The 19,372-nt window shown below is 37.7% G+C and overlaps 1 protein-coding gene across 1 annotated transcript in view; it reads right to left on the reverse strand.

The window, feature by feature from the left end:
- Nucleotides 1-19,372, reverse strand: part of erbb4b (erb-b2 receptor tyrosine kinase 4b) — a 183,119-nt gene that overhangs the window by 58,104 nt on the left and 105,643 nt on the right. Inside the window, exons 12-14 of the mRNA XM_056263228.1 lie at nt 14,956-15,088; nt 11,919-11,990; nt 7,807-7,900 (exon numbers count right to left, since the gene is read on the reverse strand). Of these exons, the coding sequence (XP_056119203.1) occupies nt 7,807-7,900; nt 11,919-11,990; nt 14,956-15,088 (299 nt within the window). The remainder of the gene's footprint in view (nt 1-7,806; nt 7,901-11,918; nt 11,991-14,955; nt 15,089-19,372) is intronic.

Consider the following 19,372-nt stretch of genomic DNA (forward strand, 5'->3'; position numbering starts at 1 on the left):
TGCAGCAATTACAGCTGCTCTTCATTTCACGCTGTAAACCGCCTCTGATGCAATAAAGCAGCAGACGGCACCCAGACGCGGCCGTGGGAGCCAGGCAACACACACAGCTTCAGGACCGTAAACATACAGTTTTACAACGATATTAAAAGGGACACGCTACAGTTCAGTTTTTTAAAAATAAATTATGAATACTTATATTCTGCAAGGATGTGACATTAAAGACATTTAAAATGTTAGAAAAGATTTCTATTTCGATGCTGTTCTAACTCTGACTCTAACTCTCAATTCCACAAAACATCAACTTTGATGATAATAAGAAATGTTTCTTAAGCAACAAATCAGAATATTAAAATTATTTCTGAAAGAAAAAGACAGGAGTAATGAGTGCTTAAAATACCGCTTCGCCATCACAGGAATATATTGCATTTCAAAATATATTAAAACAGGAAAAAAAAAAAAAGAAGACATTTGGAAGAATGTTTTTGTCCATATAATGAAAGTCAATGGGGTCCTAAATTACACTGGACTCCTTTGACTTTCACTGTATAGACAAAAAAGACATTTCACAAAATACTGTCTCTTCGTTTGGGTTCCACAGAAGAAAAAGTCGTACTGGTTTGGAATAACATAAGAATGATGGTGATAAAAGTTAAATATTTGGGTCAACTATCCCCATCATTTCTCATCTACCCTCTACTATTGCTATTAAGTGACAAAAGGCTAAAAACTAAATAAACAAATTAACACTCAACCCCAACTACATGACTAGCATGCTGCTCTATTCAGCATTGCATTATTAATTTAATATGTTAATAAATCTATTGAATTCATTTTACCTTCAAGTCTTATCAAAATGATCATGGCTATGAGAATAGCGTGCATGAATGTCACCAGAATGTCATAATTACCAGTGGGGAAACTCTGGATAATCATTGAGTTTGGGGGCATGTTAATTAAAGAAACCCGGCGGAAGTAAATTAGTATTGTTTCTGATGAAGTTTTAATTGCGAATGTTGACTGTCCAATTTAGTTTGCATGCATTGTAGGCTGCTATAAAGCTTACCAAATGCCTCCTCATTTAGCTGGTTTACTCATCATTTTGTTATATAGCTCTGAAAAAGCTTACTGTCTTCCTTGGTAAGTAAAAAAGAGAGAAAGAAATACGATGGCCCAGCGAGTCAATGTCAGTGTTTCCCCTACCATTGTTCTACCCAAAACGACCCCCCGCCCCCCCTAAATTGCTGACGAAATCCAGTCATAAAAAAGAAATTTACTGTATAACGCGGAATTTCATGGAATTTGTCAATCTTTTGAGGAATAAATAGAAAGCAGTTCAGTATAAACTTGAAATCAAATCGCGATGTAGACAAGTGTGTGTGGATATTAAACCACAAAGACAATTTAAATACGAATCCTGCTTGTTCTGTGTTGAATGGTGCAGCCGACGCGCAGTTTCATTTACCACACACACACACACACTGAAGCACGTGTGACGCTTGCGCTGTTTTTTTGCCTATAAGACACAAATGCATAAACTTCCTCTCCAGGCTCTAGATCCACTCCGAAAGTCATTTCGTGATCATTTAACCGCTTCATTTGAGAAAAACTATCATTATGACATAAACACACAAACTCAAAAGGTCTTCACGACAACCCGTCAAAATAAAAGTTCGGTTTAACTTGACAGAAATATATTACCGTTGTACAGTAGAATTTAGATATGTCCCAATGTAATAATACTAACACTAATCCAAATAAATGATCATCAAAACTGAATTTAAGGAATAATCCATGTTTTAATTTTAACAGTGAAGCTCATTGTGCAGCACGTTATTTGACAAAAAGTTTATTTAATTTCATATGATTAAAATTGATGATAAATGATAAAATTTGTCTTTTATGTCTTCATTTTATTACCAGAAAAAAACAAAACAGAATTTTTCATATTTTTTTTTTTTAAATGTTGTACGTTTAATGATTCATAATACACTATTTCAATTAATTAGACATGCTTTTTGATTGCTAAAAAATTTACACCACGTATCCGTAACACGCCCGCTCCGCAACACTAGCAGTCCCCCCCCCCCCCCCGAAAAAAAATCCTAGGGGAAACACTGAATGTTAATTCCTGCATTGGGCCATCCGTAGCATAGCACAGAGATAAAGGTGTATGTAAAACTCCTCCAAGGCTAGGTTACCTAGAAAGCATCATCACTTTTTCTGTTAATTGTGCTGCTTCTCCAGACACCTGCTGCACACACATCTCCATTTCCTCTCCACACACAAAACACTGTTTGTTAGTGTTGTTTAATTATGCCTTTGTGAAGCAGATGTTGCTGATTGCTTCACAGGTAGGTTAGACCACTCAGCAGTTAATCTGCACTAATAACAACAAACATTTTAACAGCTTAGCTAAGCCTTGCATCACCTCAGACGCTTATGGGTGTGTAAAGTCCTTATTGGAGAAAGTCAGTTGGATCACTTGGTGATCACTTTAGTGTGTCTATTATTTGCATATTCATACTTTGCAGTCACGTGACTACCATGGATACCTGGCGGGCAACAAACGGGTATTTTCAACGTAGAGTCCTGTAGTTCCAGGTCTTATGGGTCTTTTAGTAGCTATCAAGTCTGTTAGCGAGCTAGCTGCATAACTATGGACTAGAAATAGGATTAACTCCAAGGTAGCTAAATTGTGTAAAGCAGACAAGGTTTTTTAAGATAATCGAGCAGTAATAATTCCTCCGTAAATAATATCTAGCTCTACTGTTGGGTCATCTCTGGTTCTCATTGAAAACCATTGAAATCACAAACCTCAAAACACCAACTTTTGTATAGTAAACCTGGCGACGTCCTGGCAAGATCCTTGATTAGTTTACTGGGTTTCGTTGCTGGAGAACGACGTTCTTGCCCGCCAGCCAGTACTTGTGACGTCACGTGCAAAGTATGAATTGTCTCCAATGGTCTATTTTAGGAATGTGAAGTTTTTCGTCTGGATGTTACTATACAATTATTATTATAATTCTCAAAAGCAATTCTCATAATATTCCCATTACTGTAATGAAGTTTTTTTTTTTACCACATATGACTTTTATTAAAAATAAATAATTAAGAGCAGAACAACAAATATCTTTCAATACATATTTTTTTTAGATTACATATGACACAAGGGCTACAAGGAGATTTGCTTAGCTGTCAATAATTTTACACTGCAAAATGCCTTCATAACAATTACTAACATGTACACATACTCACATCGACATGGCACATTGACTGAACTGAACAGATAAACAGGCTTTGATCAGGCAAAAACCACATGAAAGAGGAATATTTATCATCTAAATTTCCAGGGACAGGTTTAAAAAAAAAGAAGAAAAAAAAAAGTCAGGACACGCACTCAGTTTTAGAGTTTTTTTCTGTCTATGTTTGTGCTGGTATGGGTCTCGGAGGGCTCATGATCGCGTCATTTGCGAGACCTTTCTGTTTGACTCAAGCAGACAACAGCCCGAGGCCTCTGAGCTTTAGAGACGGATCGGCTAAATCCTCTTTCGCCAACACACACAAGCACACGGCCGTACGCATCTTGTCATGTAGTCATCAATTTAAACCAAAGTGCTTGAGGCTGTTTTGAAAAAGGGGCAGCGCTGAGCACACAGCCCATCTGTGGTAATGTCTCTAACCTGATCAGATTCATGGACATCCAAACAGCTTATTCATCCCACTCTCAGTTGTTTTCTATGGGGCAGGACTCTCTGTAAACACTTGCCAAGCTTAGGCAACTTAATCTACTTTCTCACTAAATTAACAAGAAGTAAAATCAATCCCACGGCAGCAAAAGTACACTTCGACAAGGGATTCAATTAATCATTTGACCAAGCCAATCGAAGGCGGTGTCTGCTGTTCAGCTCTGTTTGTGCTTTAAGCTAATATATATTGAAAGAGATTGCATTGAAATGAAAGAAACATGCACACAGAATCCAAAATTAACAATCACCAAGCACCGAATGCAAGAAAAAGCATCTTTGGTGAATGACCTTGCAAAATCTCAGTAAAATAATGAAATTAAATGAGGAATTTATACTGCACTTTAATGATTAATGATTAATCTGACGCGAAAAAAAAAAAATACATGAAAGAATCATATAAGAAAGATTCAACTGGTCACCAAAAAGCCCTTTTCTTTACTGTACAGATATTTTAAAATTATGCCACCAAAACATAAAATTAAAATATAAGGAACACAATATTAGACTGTCCTGAATATCAGAAAGAGAAAATCAGCTAAATAATTAATTTGCCATAAGAATAACAATACAGATTTTGCTTTTTTTTTTTTTTAAATAATGCAAAATAAAGTTGCCAGCAGGGGCGTCACTAGGCCCTTTTTAGGGGGGCTTCAGCCCCCCTAAACTTCTGCCTAGCCCCCCTAAAAATGTGAGATTAATGTAGGCTACACAAATTCGTGTTCGCTTCAGTCTTGTTATAATCAGATTCAGCGCGTTCTTCATCTTCAATCCGCAGCGGCGCCGAGCAGAGAGCACGTCAGAAACAGAGGACAGGGTGTGTGTGTGTGTGTTCATGTGTGTTCATCTGAGCCTCATTGGTCTGTCACTGCTCGTCAATGTCAGAATATTTGAGATGACCAATCAAATCAAAGTAGGCAGGCTTTATGTTCACAGAAGCTGAGCGCGAATTTTAACAGTGCGACTCGACGCGTACGGTCAAGTGCGAGATAAGATGTAAGTAGCTAAACTTAACATTTCATATTTTACTTTTTTTAGGTCATAAATGTTAAACGAATGACAAAAAATAATCAGGCAAACTAATATAGTTTTGTCTAATTTCGCCATTTTGAACTGAAAATAGGCTGTAACGTGACTCATGTAATGTAATAATTAGTTTACAAGAAACATTAACAAAGCCGTTTTCATCATGTTAGGCACAAGATTAATAATGAATGTGTACATATTGAGGATATAATACAAATTGTAGCCTTTAGTAAATTAAAAAAGCTCAGCTTTAGGAGGGGAAGAGAAAGGGACGAAGAGACTGAGAAAAAAAGAAAGAGTGATGGAGATGAGAAGAGAGCAGGTATTGACAAATAATCTGCCCACTGACATGGTTTTAAAGCTATTTCTTATCCTTTTTTGGTCTTCAAACGTCTTGAAATGCACATATCAGAGAAATAAAAAATTTGAACCCCCTACCAACCTCAAATTTAGGACCTCTGTGACTAAAGCCCTGTCTACGGCCCTGTGTTAGGCATAAGATCAATAATAAATGTGTAGCCTACATATTGTGAATGCATTTAATAAACTTAATTACCTTTAGTAGCTTTCAGTAAATAAACGCGTCTGAGAAAATGATTCATAGGCGAAATCAACCTATCAATTGACCCTATGTTTACTTTCTTCACTGACAGACAAAAATGAAAAGCCTATATCAGTCAAAGCTCAGCTTTAGGAGGGGAAGAGACAGGGCAAGATAAAAACAAAGAGAAAAAGAGTGTGATGCTGATGAGGAGAGAAAAATAATCAGCTGCCCACTATCCAAGTTTTTTGGCCTTCAGAACATCTTAAAATGCACATATGTAGATCAGAGAAATCAAAATTTTCTCGGGGAGACCCGGAACCCCCTTATTTGCCCTACCTCACATTAGGGACCACAGTTATTATAAAACCGTGCCTTTGCATCGTAATGAAAATGGTTAATAGTGATCTTTAGATCCTAAACTAAAGTGTTACATTTTTTTTTTTTTTTTTTTTTTTATCATATTGGGGGCTTAGCCCCCCTAAAATGAAAATCCTAGTGACGCCCCTGGTTGCCAGTAAGAAATAATGATGGTCGGTAATTTATCTAAATTCACTTGACACAGGCAGGTTGTCTTTTGCCTCGTTTCCACCAAAAAAGGTGGAAAGTTGGTTCAACTTGTGAACCTTCTCAGAACCTGTATGTTTTTCCACTGACTAGAGAGCCCAGCGAACGACGTCGTTACGTCACTGTGTACGTCGCCATACGTCTTAGCCCGACGTAAGCATGACGTGGTAAAAGAACGGTTCTAGTCCACCAAAGAGTTGGTGCCGCTTTGGAACCAATTTTCCTGGCCGAGAACTGGTTCTTTGGCTGTCGAAACACAAAGAACTGGTTTGCGAGTAGGCACCGGCTCCGAACCGGCTCTCAAAATGCTTTGGTGGAAAAGGGGTAAATGTGACAGTTCTATACTCTGCAAAGAGCAAAGGAGGATTCAGGGGATTGGCCAATCAGAAACACTCATTGCCTGTCAATCACTATGACATATGCCTTTGAAGGGGGGGTTTATGCGAGAGGCTGGTCTAAATCAGTGGCTAAGAAAGAAAACACTTATATATAACACTGTAAATAAAAATATAAATAAAAATAAAAATGTGAAAAAGTACTTTAAAATACTTTTGATCAGACTGATTGCGCTGATTATTCATTATATTTATGACGTTAAAGCTACCTTTCAAAAGTTTAGGGTTGTTAAGATTTTTCTAAAGGGGTGGTTGATTATGATCTCACTTTTCTAACTTTAGTTAGTGTGTAATGTTGCTGTTTGAGCATAAACAACATCTGCAAAGTTACAACGCTCAAAGTTCAAAGCAAAGGAAGATATTTTCTTTTAAAGAAATAACTTTTTAAGGACTACAACAAACGGCTGGTAGGGACTACATGACATTCCTCCCGGCTTAGTGACATCACCAACCCTAAAATTTTCATACACTCGCCCTCAGGAACGCGATTTAGAGATTATCAAGACAGTATATGCTAATATGCTAATCAATGATTAGAAGATAACTACTATACATTAGCTACATAAATGCATCAACTAACCATTTAGAAATGTCCTGTTGCATTCTACATGTTGTCACTTCTTCTTGAGTCTCTCCATCATTGTCTGACTCCGGTTTGAGCATAAAAAACTAAACGTTTTTGAAAATTTCAGTGCATTTCTGTGTGAGGTAAAAGGACACAAGCTGTTGTTGCTCCGCTCTCTGTGCGGCAGCAGCAGCTCATTTGCATTTAAAGGGACAGACACAAAAATGGTGCGTTTTTGCTCACCCTCAAAAAAGTGACATTTTTAACATGCTATATAAAAATATCTGTGGGGTATTTTGAGCTAAATCTTCACATACACACTCTGGGGACATCAGAGACTTATTTTACATCTTATGAAAAGGGCATTATATCACCCCTTCAAATATTTATGAAAGAAGCCTCTCATATTCACCAAGGCAGCTTTTATTTGATGAAAAATACTGTAAAAAAATTTATATTTTGTGAAATATTAATATAGCTATTTCTATTTCTATGTTTAAAATGCAATGTATTCCTGTGATGCAAAGCTGAATTACTGACGGAGTCTTTAGTGTCACATGATCCTTCAGAAATCTTTCTAATATGCTGATTTGGTGCTTAAGAAACATTTCTCATTATTATCAATGTTGAAAACAGTCATGCTGCTTAATATTGTTGTGGAAACTGTGATCATTTTTTTTCCGGATTCTTTGATGAGAAGGATCAAAAGAACAGCATTTATTCAATATCTTTTGTAACATTATAAAAGGCTTCACTGTCACTTTTGATCAATTTAATATGTCCTTGCTGAATAAAAGTATTCATTTCTTTAAAAAAAAATAAAGTTGTTTATAATCAGAAAAAAAGAATGTCTAAAACACCATGTCAATTAAAATTGTACAGTTGTGCTAATGTTGTTGTTTTTAAAGACTGATATTATTGGCTTATTATTTTCTAAGTGTAGCTGGAGATAAATATGACTGAACTCACAGGCCCAGTGCAGGTAAGACCGTCATCATCTGCCACCTCACACTGCGCGTCACACTCCAGGCACACTGAACCATTTGCGAACTCACGCACATCCCTATAAAAGAGAAAGAGAAAAATATGAGGTAACATAACACACTACAATGACATTTAATGACCGTTCAAGAGCATTCAAGTTTCAGATGGGAATAATAGCACGTCAATCGTCAAAGTTCTTCTAGGAATTCCTGCTCAAGGTCAAGGATCTAGATCAGTGGTTCTCAACCTTTTTTGGGCCAGCGCCCCCTATCCAATATCCAGGTCCCCGACCACCCCCCACCCCCAAACTAATGAGCGAGCAGGAACGAGTAACAGATGAAATAAGTACAAAATTGTCATTTATTAATACAATCGAACTATACTCCACAGCGATTAATCCAAAAAACAAGCTATAAACTGCATTGAATAGCAATAGCAGTGTTTCTCACAGGATTTTTGGTAAATCTGTGGTGGGTGAACCTCGGGCCTTCTAGGGGGGTTCGGGGGGCAAGCCCCCCCGTAAGAAAAATGTGTGCATTTTAATGTTAAATGCATCAATCTGGTGCACTTTGAGAGTTCAAAATTAAAAGCTCCAACCCATATTCAGTGTGCAAATTAAACAAAGAAAAATTCAAACCTCTTTTAGTTGTGTTTGTCTAAATTACACTACTACATAATAATAGTTATATTATATTAATCCCATGACATAAATAGCCATATATTATAAAACAAATGCACTGAAAAATAAAGGACAGTCATTAAAGCGGTAATGTTTGCACGTAGGTTTTATTAGCATTTAGGAGAGTATTGCAAGAAGCTGCTTTCATTAACCTTACTTAAAAATAAATATACAATCATGATTTTTCATGAAAAATTATGTTAAAATTGTAGGCCTAAAATACCTTGGTATCAGGTATAATTAATACAATTACAATTAATTTGGTTTGTCGTGATTAATTTGTTTTCATAATCAGTAAAAAGAAAAATCTTCTAACAAGAATAAACACACGAACAATTCAATTATTATTGTATTATTATTTGTTTTTATATCTTGAAACTAACGTTACCCAAGCAGCGTTTCGCTCTCAGATGTGATGGCGGAATGAATAGCCTACATTACCAAAATGTGATTGCAGAATATATTTAAATATTAATATAATATAAAAATTATCCATCAAATTGTCATTTTCAAATTGAGTTAACAATAATGCCTGACCAGTAAATTACTTGGTGAACAAAGAAAACATTTTGGCATTAGGCATTGGAATTAGTTAATGCCTAAAAAATTTAAAGTTTTACCTTATAAATAGAATTTAGTTTAATTTTGAAATTCGTCGCCGGAGTAAATGGGAACATGATTTATTGAAAATATTTGAAAAAATAGAAGTGTTTCAATACTTAAGTCAATAGTTTTTAATGGCATGTCAACTTTCCATTCCTCCGCTGCGTGACTCTAGCCAGCGCTGGATTGTTGTCTGTGCGAAACACATGTTTGTGCGCGTGAATGCAGATTCTAGCCAGCGCTGGATTCTAGTCAGAGCGCTGGTCTATAACTGGAAAAATAATATAGTCGTTGCAAAAGTAACGATACATAGCTTAGGCTACATGTACATTAAACTGGAAGAAGAATCACAACAAGCGTGTCGGTGAGAACACTCATTTAAACAGCATTCACACCCGAACTTGACTGCACATTATTTTTGACATTATTGATACTGCTTTCAATCGTAATGCAATAGAAATGAACACAAAAAACCTGCTAGTATACTGACGGTGGACTTGCGGTCAGGAGTAGGCTAGAACGGCCGCGGACGAATGATTTTCTTTTTTTTATTTGAGCGCTGCTGACGTTTTCTTTCACGCGCACCATAGGCGTGCGCGCACACACAATATGACATCACAATCTACGCATATGTTTTACAACATAATTTAACATATATGGTCCTAACACTTTTTTAATAGCCCACTTAAAGTGTTTATTACAAATAAATTACTAAATGCTTAAAATGAATCACAGTAAATGAACACAAATTTCCGTTACTCGTGAACGCCCCCCATTAACACCTGAACGCCCCCCTTTCAAGACTCTTGCGTCTAACGCCCCCCGTTGTTCTCTGAACGCCCCCGTTGAGAACCACTAATCTAGATGATTCAATCACTAGCCTTTTAAAGTAAAGACAACTCTCCAATTTCAGACTAGATATTAGGTCTTTATGTACACTTCAGATTTCAAGATCTGAATGAGGAAAGGCTGAATCACAGGCAGTAAAAGAAGAGTCATCACATGCACGCACATCCACACACACACAAACACAGGTAGATTGTGAAAGAGCAGCCGAAGGGAATTCAGTGCCTGAGGCACAAGGCCGTAGGGAGGCAACAGTGGAATCCAACACATCCGCCAGGTGTTTACAGCACTTCTCAGACAGCTGCCACAGCTGGCAAACACAGTTACTATTGACCAAAAGTAAACAGTCAGCCTTCACCACCTATCGAGGTGACAATTCATCAAGCACATTCAGGGACACCTCAAAGCACCACACGGAGGAAATCAGCCAGGGACCTCTGAAACAAATGATCACAAAGCGGTTCAATACAGGCAAACACAGTCGCTTCCTGGTTCCATCACTAGTCTGAAGACGGTAGTGACATTTTAGAAGCTGACATCCGTTGCCGTGACATGTGGAGGACGGCAGCTCAGTGAGGGAGAAAAATATTTAAAATATTTTTTTTTATGATTGACGTGCTATGTCAATGAGTGTTACATTAAATGAGAATGAATTATTCTTTATCTAAAAGGCACAGGACATTTTGTGTAGACTGTGAGGAAGCTTTTAGAAGACCCCTTTATCATTAAAGGACTTCTCTTTCTCCCTTTATGTGAACGTTAACTTCACAGGCTCAGCATTTTTCCTGGTTCACTCTGTGTTCTCTTTGTTCACAACTTTGTTTGCTTCTTTAGGACACACATTTTGACATTGGACATCAAGTGGAGACCCAATACAGAAACAAAATGGTTTACCATTCAAAAGTAAACAAATATGCACTTAAAATCGAACATGAAATATATGAATGCTACTGCTAGAAAAATGCAAAACATGTTTGTTTCTGTATCTCCATTTGATGTCTAATGTGAAACATGACTTGGCTGAATTTTGTAGATTCATAAACAACTGCAGGTGTGTGATTTACAGGCGTTTTTCACAAGTCTCTTATGCTCACCAAGGCTGCATTTATTTAATCAAAAATACAGTAAAACAGTAATATTATTTTGAAATTTTACTACAATTTAAAACTGTTTTCTATTTTAATATATTTTAAAACGTATAATTGATCCTCTGATGCAAAGCTGAATTTTCAGCCGTCATTACTCCAGTCTTTAGTGTCACATGATCTCCCAGAAATCATTCCAATATTCTGATTTGAAGCTCAGGAAACATTTCTTATTGTTATCATCAATGTTAATCAATTCTTTTGATTAATAGAAATTTCAAAAGAACAGCATGTGAAATAGAAATATTTTGTAACATTATAAAAGCCTTCACTGTCATATTTGATCAATTAAATGCATCATTGGTGAAGGGGATATTAATTTATTTCAATAAATAAATAAATTACATTTCCTCCCTCCCTAATAGTGTCAGACACTGAAAACTGAACCAGAAAGCCTTTTGGACTGTTTTCTGATATCCGTATTTAACACTAGCCACTTGTTAAACAATCATCTGAAATGAATGTCAATACCAGCTGTAAAAAAGCACAAAACATTCTGCTTGCTTCCAGCAAACCACACAACAAAAGCGGTCCTAATCATCTTCAAAATCTTTCATTTAGAGCTCAAACACCACAGAGGGTATTTTCATTTTTTAGCTGTCTGTTCCCTAATACTGAGTGAATCATCTTGTGTGAACAGCGAGTGAGACCGCAGAGGCCGACAACCAGAGGAGAGACAGAGAAAACATTGAGATCACCCTGCAAATCAAAACACAAACACACACACACACAAAAACAGCGGAGCACTGGGTGACTCGTGTGGGACGGGTGAGTAGGTGGACGTGACAGTGCGAGACAGTGATGCATCCGTGTCCGTGCTGTACCTCTCCAAACCTGCCTCCCGTTTCTCGACCACATAGGGCCTGGTGAGCAGCTTGGGCCTAGAGCCGGCCAGTCTGCAAGGCAAAAGAATCATGTGGGACGATCGCAGGGTGCACGAGCCCTGGTGCTGATTCACTATCAATGCAAAACCAACATGGATGTGGCATTTATATAAAATACAGTGCACCCATCCATGACAGTCCTAGTCCTAAACACTCAAAGGACGACGACGGGCCGTCTCAAAATGGCAAATGACTGTTGTTTTAGAATGCGAAAATGAATGTTGTTTGTTTATTGCCTTGTTTTAGCTCTGGGCAAGGGAGAAATTAAATTTAGCTGCTTCACTCAGTCAAATCAATCAAAAGCTGATATTCATCTTTCCCTTTGAGCAGTTCGTAAGCACACAACAAATAAAGAGGGAACTCAAAACCAATCTGTAATTTACTCTCTTCACTGCTCTGATTAACACCTTTATTGTTCACTTATTCCAAATGTGTTAACCAAGAGAAGGAGCTTAATGTCAAAACAATTTTTTGAGGAATTAGACAGACACTCACTATCAAAAAGATTTTTGTGCTGGTTTGGTATTGGTAAAGGCGGTTTACCAAGGGAGCCTGGCTGGTTAAGTTAGTTAAGCAGCATAACGAGAACATCAACAGCAAAGTACTTTCTAATCTACAGTGCCATGGCAAACAAAATGATTCATTTTTCCTTGGGTTGTTTAGGAGTTTGATGAGATAAAGACACAGGGTACCATGAAATAACACAGAGACAATAAATAAAATGTCTGGTTACACTTTATTTCGACAGTTCACTTTAGACATTATACTAACAATAAGTAACTTAACTTTGCAACTACATGTCAACAAACTCTCATTAATTTGCAACTACATGCCAACAAACTCTCATTAATTTGCAACTACATGTCAACTAAGTTCTCATTAGATATTAGTAACGTTAGACTGTTAGGTTAGGATTAGAATAAGTTGAAATGTAGTTGCAAAGTTACTTATAGTCAGTGGAATGTCTGTTGGAGGACCATCAAAATAAAGTGTTATCAAATATTAAAGGGATACTCCACTTTTTTGGGAAATAGGCTCAATTTACAACTCCCCCAGAGTTAAACTGTTGAGTTTTACCGTTTTTGAATCCATTCAGCCGATCTCCGGTTCTCGCGGTACCACTTTTAGCATAGCTTAGCATACATCATTGAAGTGGACAAGACCATTAGCATTTCTCAAAAAAAAAAATGACCAAAGAGTTTCGATATTTTTCCTATTTAAAACTTGACTCTTCTGTAGTTACATCGTGCACTAAGACCGACGGAAAATGTAAAGTTGCGATTTTCTAGGCTGATATGGCTAGGAACTATACTCTCATTCCTGCGTAATAATAGGCCTTTTTCACGGAAGTTAGAACGCACATCCGGTTCAGCGTTTGTTGTGTAAAGCGACTTCCGGTGAAATGGAGTCAGGAGCGCTAACGTTACTCTTCACAACTTCCCTGAAGAATCTACCGGCAATTACATCAGCGGATGTTTTTCGACTTGTGGAGCTTCATTCATACGTAATGATATGACGCAGCGCCTGAAAATAGTTCCGTTGTGTTGACGGAAGGTAGCCTATTTTCAGGCGCTGCGTCATATCATTACGCCTGCTGCTCTCATGGTACGGCAGTAAAGTTTCTTGATTCTATTACTGGCTGCACAAGAAACAAGAAAGGACGACAAGAAAATACACAGATTTACTACACAAAATATGTTTTCTAGAGTGTTTTGGCACACATTACAATTTCATGTGCCCTACATATCCACCCACTCTACTTTAATGTGTGACTAGCCAAACACAGTATATGTACAGTATTTGTGCTTTTATTAAATCAAAAAAAAAAAAAAAAAATAGTTAAATGAAGGCCATTTGTCTTGGGAAATATTTTACTGCACCTTTATTTTTCCTACTTTTAAAATGCTTTTAAAAGGGTAGTGCATCCAAATTTCTTTGTTCTTGTCATTCATGTCATTCCAGACTTATATGACTTTTCTTCACAAAAGTTTATATTTTTGGTTGTGTGTGCACATACAATGAAAGTCAATGTGGTCCAAAACAACACTGAAAAAAATTTGTGACTAATTAGTAAAAGTTACTTTAAAATTAATTACTAATTTTGGATATTTTTCCAAAAACACATTTTAAGTGTTAAAAGAAGTCTATTCTTTATTTTTTGGATGAACTATCCCTTTAAAGTTGACATTTTATTATTTTAACCTTGTCACATATCCAGACTATAAAACATACAGTAAACTATGAAAATATGTCATATATTATTAAATTGTTTAATCTTTTATTAATATCATTAAACCATCAATTAATTTCAAGAAAAAATTATCTTATAACATTTTTATTGCGTGGAAAGGATAAACTAGTGAGTTTGAAAAGTGTGTTTCAAGAGAGTTTCTTTTCTTCAAGTACACAGGGTCAAAAGTGCCCATGGAAACACTCATACGTGTGTGTGTCTGTTTATCTGCCTTAAATCTTTGTGCCTGTGTGAAAACAAAACCTAGGCTTTACTTAGTTCTTTATTCTGTCATGGTGCTCCACACACTGCTGTATTTGATGTAGACGTCATATGAGGTAGAGCTCACCCAAACACTGTTATTTATTTTCCAGCTCAACCAAGCTTACATTTCATCATTGCAACCTGCTCTCCAAAGCCAGGGGACGTGCTGCTCTGCTGTTTTATTATTGTTTGTCTAGAGGATGTAGACATGAATCTTTGTGAAATCCCTGTAGAACAAATAGCTATTGTTCAACCTTAGGAAGACACATCTTCTACAAGCGAACATTAATAAACTGTACCGCAAAGTGTATGCAAATAATCCAACAACATAGCTTGAGCACACCTATGATTCTTGAGATTTGTCGATTCATGTAGTAAAACAAGTCCTGTACAAATATAGTTTTGTGGAGTTATATATACATATCTACATTACATGTCAATTTAACTTATCAGTGGCATTGAGTGTGGCGTTTAACAACTTACCCTTCGTGCAGGTTGCAGGATTCAACACAGGTGCGTGCCCTGCTAAAGAACCGACAGGACAGGCACTGGTCGGGCCCCGGACCCCAGCATCCAGCATCAGAGCACAGCGGGTCACATACCATACGATCCAAAACTGCAAAAGATATGTTTATCATTAATGCAAGAGCACTCATGCCAGTAAAGAACTAACTTCCCCATAGTTTCCTATCATCTCTCATCTGTCCTACCACTGAAAGTGGCAAAAGCCTGTCTTATTTAAATAAATGATAATACAAAATGTATATATATATTATACATTTTTATTACACGGCTCTGTGGAATACTTGATTCTGATTGGTCAATCGCGCCATCCAGCGGTATGTTATTCCCTGATAACAACTGGTAAAAACAGATAACACAGGCTCATCTGGACTGAAAGACTGGAGTAGTGGCTGCTAAAGATTCAACTTTGACATTATAGGAATAAATTAAATTTTTAAATATATATAAAAGTTATTTTAAGTTGTAATACTAATAAAATATTACAGTTTTTATAAATGCAGCCTCGGTGAGCATAAGAGACTTCTTTCAAAAACAATAAACAATCTTACCGCTCCCAAACTTTTGAATGGCACTGGCAGTATATGCAATTTAATGTAATTTTAATATATATATAATGTATGGCAATAGATGATATATGGATATATTTTTAGAATAAAAATGCAGAATTTTATATTTGCCTAAATTATAATGTAGTGCTAATTGTGCAAGTGACTGCTCTAATTGACTTTTTCTAATAAAATGTCACCTGTTCCAGGGGTTACAATGAAAAACTAATTTCTGTCCATATCTGCATTTCAATCTATTGCACATTTGTCTCCAAATGATGCTGTCAGGGAAACGTTCAGTCGATAGATGGAAAAGATCCTTTGTCAAACCGTGACTGAACACAATGCACACGCCATCTGTGAAAAGCGTTACTCGTCCGGTCATGGATGTATTACGCTTGTACGAAGCTGGCTGTATATGAACTGCCGCATTTCAATTTGAAATGAGGACAGAATGGTCCGGGCGCCCACCCACTGAGGCACTGGATTTTGCAGCAGCTGGGAGAGTGTTTTAAAATACTGCTGACATGACTTCAGCAAGTCTCACAGACGTCCTCCTCAACAGACAAACTTCTGAAACTAATGATGAGAATAATATCACTGAAGAGCTATATCGGGGTCAAGAGATTCGAAACCACAGTTAAAATATGAATGTTAACTAATATGTATTAAATATGAGCAAACTTATGACAATGTGAACAAAAAGTCATGTTCTTGCTTTCATTTGGAAAAAAATAAACAATGAGTCCGCACACCAGAAAGTGCTCCTAAGTGAGTTTAATAATTGCTCACCACGTGTAACGTTTCGGGCCCAAGCCCTTCATCAGACATAAACAAGTGGGGAGACACACCTCCATATATACAGCCATGCATGGTCACATGATCACATACATCCATGATAGGACCAATCAAGTGAAAAAGCAATTTCATCAGAAAAGCAGATAAAAATATGTAAGAAGTATATACCAACATTTATAATACAGAAACATTTATTAGAAATATATTAGATAGCTAAAAAAGGCCTGCAGTGCTTAAAGCACAGCCTAAAAAGTTTTATTGGAAAAGTATCTCTACCACTGTAAACACTAATAGTAGATGAGCAAGAACTGTAAATATACAAAGGATACCACAATGGTGTGTTACATATGTCATACATCAAGTCAGCAAAACGATCGCACAACACTTACAAAATTTTTTTTTTCAATGACATAGGTTATTTACAGGAATGGCCTCAGGTCAAAGTCTTCATTCAACCCTTTTGGAGCTAAAGTGTCCAGGGTATAGATCCAGAATGCTTCTCTTTTAAGCAACAGACGATTTACGTCTCCTCCACGGGAGGGTTGTTTCACAAGTTCAATGCCACAATATCTGAGAGAAGAAGCATTATGAGAACATTACTTGCTTTCATTTGGAACAATAATGCTGGATTTTACAGCGTGAACTTGTGGGATTCAACCGGCGTCACCAGAATGGGAAACAGGCACTAACAAGGACGCTAAAGACCACAGTCTGTAGCGTCAGTCGCTAGTGTGCCTCTTGAGATCAGGGGTTTACCTGCACAGCTCTCACAAAGTCGGCATGAAACGGATTGTCTTTTCTTCCCTATTGTTATGTATATCCGAGTTAAACAGCTTTTCGAAAAAGAAAAAAAAAGAGCAAGACTTTTGTCCGTGTGTAATTGATTAGATCATTTGAATCGTTGTGGTTTGCTACTGCATGCTGCTCATGTGAGTGACAGGTTGTCACACGTCATCAAAGAAGAGAAAGCTGTCTTAGCAAGAGTGAGGGGAAGTTATTTTGATTAAAGAACACAACAATATTCCATAAAAATATTGTCCTTTTTGATATCATGGTGAATTCAAAGCAAAAATCCAATACTAGAAATTTCGACTTTTCAACTTTTCATTCAAATTGTTATGCTGCTAATATATTAGAATTTTATGTTTCAACTTGAAAATAATGAAAACCTCCACAATGTATTATGTTCAAGTTCAAGTTCTAGTTCAAGGACCAACTTGGTGCTTAACGCAGGTATCCAACAGCACGAGGAACGGCAGAGAGAAGTGGGAAACCCTTTCAGCTCTACGTTTGTGGCAGATGGATCAAAAAGATGCCAACTTCAAAGTTTTAACCTGGTTGAAAACACACAATTTGGGTTGTGTTGACGTCAAAAGCAGTGCTGGGTTGGTTTCCAGGGAGATGTGTAAGAGCCATGGGGATCGCGAAGCCCAACAAAAGGCTACGGTTGCCGCGAGACATTAATGATTGCTGTTGCATCACAACATCCTGCGCAATGGAAAAGAAGGGCAAAAACAGGTTTTTAGCCGTTTTTCATAAACATCACTCAGCAGCGAGAAAAGAGAGAGTTCTTAAAGACAGAGGTGAAAGTAAATTCCCTCTGGTGATTACAGCTTCTCCTAGAAAACAAAAAAATCTGAAATGTCATAAATTGTTGCAGGGTCTTCCCTGCAATTAATTCCCTGTGATTGTTCATGAAGCGACTTAACATTTGCAGAGAATGGGTAAATAGATTGACGGTCCATGCATAAACCAGAGGCATTTGGGGTCTTTTCTCACGGTCACATGATTCCACACATCTTCAAGTCTTCCACACACACAAAAAAACAACCTCAAAGAACTCTTTATGTTGGATCTAAGGGTGATTTTGAAGGGTAAAAAGGGAGCACAGGGGCTTGCATCAGTACTCGTATTTCACAGCAGAGTGAGACTCTGATCGTCTGACATCTCCTGACCCCCTCCATCTGCGGAGGAACCCGGGGTCCTCATGGCCCCCGCTAGGCTCGGTGAGGTGCAATGGCCCGGCCAGAACGACAGGTATGAGGGAGCCGCACCAGCACCTTCCAAAGTGACCGAATTTACTGCCTCAAAGTCAGCGAGCTCAGCGTGAGGCGTCGTGATCTCTGGCTGTGGTTCGGGTGAACCAGGACAAACAGCAGCTGGAAGCCTGAGAACCATCCTAGCCTCAAGACTTTTTCTCACAGGTCAGATGTTGCAGATTGTTGGGTAGATGTTGTGAAGAACTGTTTATGAAGCATTTTGATGTGCAAGAATAAACTGGACTAGACCTTATGATGCAAGTCTAAAATTTGGCTATGCCATAGCTGTCAACCCTCCCGTTTTTTCCGGGTTTCTCGCGCATTTTAGCTCTTTTCCCGCTGTCTTCCCGTCTTAGTATTTTCCCGTAAAATATCCCGTATTTTTACGCTCTGATTGTGTTAACTCAGAACACGCAACTATCTGTGTGGCTTGCACTTGGGTTGCTAGACCTCCAGTAAAGTAGCCTACTCGGTCTTGCGCACCCAACGTAATTTTTGCCGCGCGCACCTTCGCGCTCGTGCGGACGCGTCGAGTATAAACAAGGCTTTACTCCGTGTCAGTGCACGCTTTGATCGGTAAAGGAGGACAGACCTCTCCCGAATCATCTCCAACAGTAGCAGCTTCCGAAGCACCACTAACTCCGTTTCCCTCGTAAGCTGATATTAGTATTTAAACAGATCTCTATGATAAAAAAAATGTTTGTAAAAAAAAATATTTTAATAACACTGTTTTGGCGGTTATAGAGTTCTAATGACGGTGTTCAACTATAACCATCGGTCTCACGGTTATATAATAACCGTCACACCCCTAACACACACACACACACACACTGTCTCTCTCTACCTCTCTCTCTCTCACTCACTCACACACACACACACACACACACACACACACACTATCTTTCTCTCTCTCTCTCTCTCTCTCTCTCTCTCTCTCTCTCTCTCTCTCTCTCTCTCTCTCTCTCTCTCTCTCTCTCTCTCTCTCTCTCTCAC

This window comes from Rhinichthys klamathensis, unplaced genomic scaffold (genome assembly GCF_029890125.1).
Source record: "Rhinichthys klamathensis goyatoka isolate OS25496 unplaced genomic scaffold, OSU_Roscu_1.1 h1tg000201l_1, whole genome shotgun sequence".
Taxonomy (NCBI): Eukaryota; Metazoa; Chordata; class Actinopteri; order Cypriniformes; family Leuciscidae; genus Rhinichthys; species Rhinichthys klamathensis.